At 43.5% G+C, this 7715-nt stretch overlaps 1 protein-coding gene across 2 annotated transcripts in view; it reads right to left on the bottom strand.

Annotated features, from left to right (window-relative positions):
- Positions 1 to 329: 329 nt before the first annotated feature.
- Positions 330 to 7715, bottom strand: part of LOC138610943 (intersectin-2-like) — a 45387-nt gene continuing 38001 nt past the window's right edge. For both annotated transcript variants that reach the window (XM_069683831.1, XM_069683839.1), the window contains 11 exons: positions 6073 to 6194; positions 5882 to 5988; positions 4087 to 4270; positions 3905 to 4003; positions 3648 to 3815; positions 3316 to 3528; positions 3070 to 3191; positions 2912 to 2994; positions 2700 to 2783; positions 2440 to 2613; positions 330 to 1865 (listed from right to left, as the gene is read on the bottom strand). In XM_069683831.1, coding sequence (XP_069539932.1) covers positions 1714 to 1865; positions 2440 to 2613; positions 2700 to 2783; positions 2912 to 2994; positions 3070 to 3191; positions 3316 to 3528; positions 3648 to 3815; positions 3905 to 4003; positions 4087 to 4270; positions 5882 to 5988; positions 6073 to 6194 — 1508 coding nt within the window. In that variant the 3' untranslated portion in view covers positions 330 to 1713. The remainder of the gene's footprint in view (positions 1866 to 2439; positions 2614 to 2699; positions 2784 to 2911; positions 2995 to 3069; positions 3192 to 3315; positions 3529 to 3647; positions 3816 to 3904; positions 4004 to 4086; positions 4271 to 5881; positions 5989 to 6072; positions 6195 to 7715) is intronic.

Here is a 7715-nt window from a genome sequence, read left to right as displayed (position 1 = left end):
AACTTGAGTTAAAAAGAGTTAAATGTGAGAAGTAACGTGCAAACGTGTCTCATTCAGGCTTGACACAATACCCTACCACATCAGTGCAGCTGCTACTCCAGATGGAAGGTGCAATCGACCAGACTGCTGTTTCTCCAGATGTGGATGTCGGCAACAGCCAGCGAGTTTACAGCAACCTCAGTCTACATCCAAATAAAATCCCTTAAAGACACTCATGTCTAACTACCTCACAGATTTCACAGATACTATACTTGAAGGAGTTTTAATGTAGGACTACAAGAAACCAGGGATGTGTTCATGAAGTAGTGAAACATTCAGCCACAGCAAAGAAAAATTATCGACTGTTTAATTCATGCCATTTTCAGGATTTAATGGCTTTACATCACTTAAGTTACACCATAGGATTAACCTTTTACAATACATCGTACAGTAGTGTGCAACATTTGAAATGAAGAGCATATCAAGCATGTGTGTGGCAGTGTGCAAATGTGTGGGTGCTTTTATAACAGTAGAAAAACAGTGAAATGTGTCTTTATATAATCACATGAAACCTGTATTCCTTCATTAACAGTAGAATAGTATTGCGTGCAAGATTGTGAATTTGAACATTACAAAACGTGACCATTTAGCGATTCTAAGTGTTTACATTTTAAGGCACGTTTGTTTGATTTCTCTTCTGTGTGTTTAAGATAAAATGTTGTCAAATACATTCACATCAACTGATTTGTTGGTAACAAGAACATCCCTTTTTCCACAGTACATGACTACTTCTTCCATTAGGACTAATCACCCTACTCTTTTGGCAATCTCTCCTCACCTCTCCTTTCAAGGTCACTTCAAGGACTCCGGTTGGCTCAGGGCAGAACAAGGCAGTGATGCTAGAATCAACAAGGCAACACTGTCACTGCTACAAATAGGCACTTTTGAGTGTGTGTGTGTGACTGTTTCACAGACTGTATAAAAAGAGGGACGACATGACAGCTCCCTAAAAGTGAAGCCAAAACATTTCAGGCGCCCCCTGCTGACTGGCTGCAGTATAGGTCATAAGGCCCGCCTCCTCCATGTTAACAGATGGGACATGAGTCAAACTATAAAATCAAAATACAGGCTCGATAAATTTTTCTCAGACATGGTTTCTGTCATTATAGCTAGTTATTATCATGCTGATTTATGTCCAAGTTTTCATTTTTCTGACAAGTTTGTTTTTAATTAGTTATTTGATGCTGTCAAAATGATGATTGACAGCTCTGTTGACAAATTCGGCTCCTGCAGCCAATCAGTTCCAGGTGAGCAGAGTGGAGGACGATCCGCGAGTGGAAACGTAACTAAAACAATCAATACAGTCATTGAAGTTTCCATACCTGTGAACATTAACCTCAGACCAACACAGAGAAGCTGTTCTGCTGTTAAACACGCCGGTGTGCGGGATCCTTGCTGTTTTTAAGTTAAGTGTGTGTTTGGGTTAGCGGAAGTGGCTACGGCCGCTTCACTCACCAATCTCTACTGCGCAGTCTCTGGCTCCATATGACGTCGCCATCGCAAGATGGCAGCGCCTATCACAGGGGCTAATTTGGCGTCAATTTCGTACAATGGGAGCAGATGGAGACAAATTGTCCATCTATATATACAGTCATTGGACCGTTTCAGCTAATGTAAAATGTTTATCCTCATCACTTTAAAATGAAGTGGTGCATGCCAAAGGAAGTGTTGTCCTCATTTGGTCGGCTCATAGAGCTGTAGGTCCAGTTTGACCGAAACCTCTCCGGTGGGGACCTCGTGCAGCAACAGGCGACGGTTTGCGGCACCTTTGCTCTCCATCTCTTTCTTTATTGTTGCCACGGGAACTTCAGTGCGTCCCAGGAAATCTACAGAGGCAGAAAACAGCCATTTAGTTAAACAGCTACTACAAACAACTGTATTGTATATCTTAAATGACACAAAAAGCTTTGTTGAGAAGAGACTGGGTATAGTCTGTGTAAAGCAACTGATGATTATTTTCATTGTTGATTATTTTTCTTGATCCATTGATTAGTTGTTGGGTCTATAAATTGTTTTATAATGTTAAAAATGTTGACAGTTTCCAAGTAATGTCCTTTTGTTTGGTCCATCACTCAAAGAGGAGTAAACAAACCAGAAAATGTTCACGTTTGGGATCAGAAATATTTGACTAGCTCTAGTGTTTGCAGTTCTTAAGGACAAAGAGACATTGGCAGGTGATGGGAAAACCTAATTGCCAACCCTGATCATTGCATCACACACAGAACAAATTGAAGTGGGTAAAACATCAGTTAAAACAAGGCAAAAGCAGACATCAGCTCTGGGCCGGCAGCCAGTCATTGTGTGTTCCTCTCATTATTCACAGGCCGGTTAAATTGGAAAAAAACAACAATTAATCCCCTCTGCGTGAACGTCTGTGTTGTGTGTCTTTTATCCACTGACCGTCCGGTGAGAACTGGTCCTTCTCGAACACAGTGATGCACAGCACGTCCTGGTACAGGTCTTTGATGAAGAACTGGCAGTTGAAGTTCCACTTTGGGTTCAGGGTGTCGCTGATGGGTCGGGAGGTGTAGCACTGAGCCCCCATGGTCAGCTCGCAGTACGGATTACTCTTACCTGGAGATAAGTTACTCGTTATATCGTGGTATATTTTGAAGGAAGGTAACGATAGACAGGATCTGTTTGCGTTCATGAGGCCTCACCATTGGGTTTGCAGGCTTTGAGCTCCTGGGCTTCAGTGACGGTGACCAGCAGTCGGCCGATACCGCTGGTCTTTAGGGAACGTGCTGAGATGAATACAGAGCAGTTACATTTTAGCTTCACGAAAGCTGTGGTCTATTGCTGTGTAAGGATTCTGTAATCTCTCTATACTAGTGCCCCTCACAAACACGCACACACAGAAGAAACTGTTTACCTTGGTAAGCCTTCTCTCTCTTCTTCTTCTCTGTCTCTATGAAATGTTCAGACGCTGCTTTGATTTTCTGGACCCACGTTGTCCTGCCAACACAATAAATATAGAAATAAATAACACAGTATGATTATGTCATTGGTGATGTGTGCGCATGTGCATACCTCTCATTCAAAGTCTCAGTTTTGAGTGTGTAGACGCGATCGATGTGCGAGACGTGGAAGAGAGGCTCGTCACTGGACGGGTCGGGAGGCATTTTCACCAACACCTCGTTTAGAAACAGCGGCTGGAGAAGAACAGGAATTATAGCTAGCAGCAATACTGTTTGTACACTTCACCTATGCACGGTTTCATAAACATTTAAAGCAATCCAAGTCGTATTTATATTCCTGTCTGAGAAAAGTGCTTACTGTTTTGTACATCTTCAACTGTATGTTTGTCTTGAGGCTGAACAGCTTGTCTGCTCCTGAGGAGGAGAAGGGTTTGGCGCTGTGTGCGAGGAGGAGGAAATCGTTAAAGAGGAAAACCCACAGCTCCCTGCTGCTTTTGGTTTTGTGAAGCCGACCGCTGTGGAGCAGCTTGCGAGGCCCGAGGCAATTAGTCAGCGAGTTGAAGACCAAGTGCTGAAATGGAAACGAGAAGAAAGTGAGGCGTAGCTGAGGAGAGACGTGGAGAAGGAGGAGAACTGCCAACTCCAGTAAGTGCTTTTGTGAAAGTTTAAGTCATGTCTGAGTGTGTTTACCTCTATAGCTCCCTCACACTGGACGTGGCTCTGGATCCACTCCAGCCTGTCTGAGTTCTCCTTCTCCCTGACTCCCTCGTTGACCTGAGAGCACAGCTCCTCAGCTCGCTCCAGAGCTTCTCTCAGCGGGCTCCTGTCTGCGTGGGCATCCGGGGTGTGCTCCAAGATCTGACAGACAGGAAGAGGAGAGGAGGCAGGTCAGACACAGACATGAACTCAAACAATCAATATGAGAGAAAAGAACATCTTCCACTTACGTTCTTTATAAGCAGGGGGTAGCGTGTGATCCTCTGCATGGGCTTGAGCAGGAAGCTGGACAGCGGCATTCCTTTACAGCGGTAGTTTGTGGCGATCTTCTGCTCGAGAGGAGGGACGTGGTGAGAAAGATTTGTATTTTATTGAGACGTCACATGTTCACCCTGTCTGTTTTGACTCGTACCTTGAGGAAGTCTTTAAAGTCAGGCTGGTTGTAGGTTTTGCTCTGCAGCAGGGCGGCGGCGTTGAGCTGGCAGGAGCAGAAGCGGATGTAGGGCTGCATGTGAGCGAGCTCAGAAGCCAACAGGTCGCCGATCAGCTGCACCGGCATGTTCTCTCCTCCTGTCTTCTTACGCACTTGCAACGCCCTGCGACACAGGGATGATAATTCTGTAAACTTAAGACCATGTCTACACGTACACGGAAAACTCCTTTTTGCCTCCTTTGTTTAAAAAAAACAACCCTGTCCACACAAGCACGGTTATAAAAAATCCTCATCCAAACGAAAACGCAAAAACACAACAGAAACGCTGTTATGAAAATGCCACACCAACAGGCGGCGACACAACCCGGTCATGCAAAGAAGAAAAAGAATCACGGCCAGTCAAAAGTCTGAAAAAAATCTATCCCGACGCCTCAATATAGTATACGAGTAACTGTAAAACGCTGTTTACCCCATCTACACATCTCCGCGGAAACTGAGTTTCTAAAAGTCTTCACCCTGGCCGGAGTTTTACAAAAGATCTGTTTTCAGTGACCTGTAACCCGTCTACGTGTGGACAAGTTTCTCAAAAGGGGGTACTACTAACCCCCTACTTTGTAGAACTGCAGATTTATTTTTAAATGAATTTGAAAAATATCAGTAATGCATTGATCCTTAAATATGTATAACTAAATAAATAAAGTTCAATGAACAACTTTTATATTCCAATTTTCAAATCAAAAGTTAACTGCCATAAACTGTCAACTAGGGATGCACGATATTGGATTTTTTGCCGATATCCGATATGCCGATATTTTACAACTCATTTAGCCGATTACTGATACCGATATTTTTCCCGCACACTTATTGCAGAGATCATCAACTCTCTTCTGTATTGGAATTAGCGTACAGTATAATGGTGATACTCTTATCACATTACAACGGTCGGGGTGACGGGTCTCGAGATGGTTAATCAAGTTTGTAGTGTTGAAAGACTTTGCCTTGGCTCCTCCTCACATCACCGAAGCTGAGCAGTCATTGCAAAGAGCAGGTTTGCGATCTATTTCGGACACTTTGAAAAACTTCCACACCACGGACATTTTGGCTTCTAACTCTCTCATGCTGCAGGTAGACACACGTGATGTCATTGCGCTGCGCTGCGCAGGTCTTCTTTGCGCCGGGGACATTGCGCCGAGCTCGGGCATTTAATCAAGTATGCAGCAGCCCATTATTTTATCGGTTAATTATATCAGCGGATATCGGCGTGTTGGCCGATTTTTAAGCCAATATCGGCCAATACCGATAACGTGCCAATAATATCGTGCATCCCTACTGTCAACTGTTGCGGAAATGCAGTCACATTTAAGTTTGTTAGTTACGTTGTTTAAGGCCAGTTTTGAAACTTATTTGAAATGAAGAAAATTGTTCTAATGCTTGTTTCAACCCCCCCAGGCTTTAAGTTGATTATTTGTGTGAAATTATCCCGAGCAATGAAGCAAGTCCACCTCATGAAGTGTTTTTCTGTTTGAAGTTTGTGGTTTAGTGTATTAGACACTGATAGTGCAGCACTGTATTCTACCTCTTTATATGGGCTGTTTTTTGGTCATATCTACAGAAGTAGTAGTTTTTTCCCCCTTGACATTCATTTCATCCCTTTTACACACGGGATCCAGAAACTTTAGAATAAGATATTGAGATATTGATAACTTTTACCAGAATGGTTCATAAAGGTGTGTGTGTGTGTGTGTGTGTGTGTGTGTGTGTGTGTGGTTCCTACTTGAGTAGTTTGGCGTTACACATAATCAGCTCCCTCCAGTTGACAAAGATCAATCCCATCTCATCTTCCGTCAGACGGCCGGACTCAGACATGGGCTTGTGGAAGACCTGAGTGACAGACGAACAGAAAAAGAAAGGTTAGAATGCAGGTCCATGCTTTTTGAATACACCTGTGTGTTTACGTGTGCGTACCTCTAGAACCAGCTCCAGGTCTTCCACGTAGGTCTCCTCGGTCTGGATGAGCTCATGGATGTAACCCTGTCTCTTCCTCTCCTGAGGGGTCATGGTGTCCAACGTCATCAGGTCGGCACACCCTACAAGCGCACGCAGGTGCAAACATGCAGGCATGCACACATGCACAAACACACTCTCCCATCAATCACTAATATAGTTTCTTTAAAAACACTGCAGACATCTTCATGTTAAAATCTCCCTTTATTATAATTTCTATGATATTTTATTTACATTTAATGCACAGACAAGAGTGAGGCACGTTGTAGTTGCAGTATGTGAACTCAGGGAACAAACCAGGCAATGCTAACGCTAAGAACGCTGCTACCAAAGACGCTGAATTAAAGGAAAACTAAGCACCTTTCATGGTGGAGCGCTCACTCCAAATGATTGCATAGGTGTGAATGAGTAGAATGCTTGAGCGGTGGAAGACTCCGTTGGAAGTTCAAGTCTTTGAGGTACAAACTTGGCAAAAGTCGGATGGACAGGTCAGCGGTTTTTGTGTCGTTATCTCAGCTCTAACGTCTGCGTGTGTTTTTGCGTGTGTGCTGGTGATATCACAGTTCGGTACAGGATGAGACTCAACCTTTTAATACGTTGGAAGCAGTAATAAATGGAAGAGTGCATAAGAGGTGAGTAATAAAATCACAATAATTGAGTTTAAGTACGAGCAATGCGTCAGCAAGCGGCAATCAAGGTTATTTAAGCATCCGTGAGTCTTCAAATTGGTCCGTTTTAGCAAGGTTTACTGCTGTTAGTGCAAGAATGAGTGACCCTGTTAAAAAACTCTTTTCATTCTGATTCATAGCTTTAATTTAGAAAATTAAATCACTTCGCTCTGATGCAATTTACATATTATTTTCATTTCTGTGAAACCAAACTCTTATGATCCAAACTCTATTATTCTCAGAGTGACAAAAGCCTCTTAAAACACATCTAGCTGCCTCTGCCTCGCTCCCTTTGTTAATCAGTAAGTTAAAGAAACATCGAGGGAAACACAGGAGAGGAGAGAGCGAGGGGGGGTTAGGGTGAGAATTGAATGCCTTATCGAAAGAGGAAAGAAGAAGAGGGAGTAAAAGAAGCTTAAAGAAGAAGGGTCGAAAAACAGGAGCATAGAACACAACAGTCCTAAATGAGAGAGGTGGAAAGCGCAGGGCTGGGCTGTTCTTGCCGGTGGCTGGGCTTCCAGTTGCATTGGCTCAGACAGAAGGGGTGAGGAAGAGGAGGAGGAGGAGGAGAAAGTAGGGAAGGAGGAGAGAGGAAAGCCAGCGTTACTGTCCTACAGAGGAAAGAGAAAAACAGAGATGAAGCGGAGGAGCGGGAGGGGGAGGTGAGTGAGATGAAGGAGAGGCGGAGAGACAGCAGACATTAATATAGTTTTAATATTAATGCTAGACTCACACATGCAGGTGCATTAATAATGTATTTCAGGAAATGTAAATGTAGTTACTAATCATATCAGCTGGAGCGTGCTGCTAATGGCTTATATTTTATCTCTCTGATGAAGCGCCGACCCTCGCCTGTGTATCAGGCTGCGAACATGTCAGAACATGTTCATTAGAATTAAAATTTCAGCGTGTTTTGTGTCTGCAGCTTTAACAAGT

The sequence above is a fragment of the Semicossyphus pulcher genome, unplaced genomic scaffold, assembly GCF_022749685.1.
Source record: "Semicossyphus pulcher isolate SPU_LCO1_2020_fin unplaced genomic scaffold, fSemPul1.0.p SCAF_11, whole genome shotgun sequence".
In the NCBI taxonomy this organism is placed as follows: Eukaryota; Metazoa; Chordata; class Actinopteri; order Labriformes; family Labridae; genus Semicossyphus; species Semicossyphus pulcher.
Note: the sequence above shows the minus strand (reverse complement) of the source record. Positions and strands in the feature narration are given on the sequence as shown.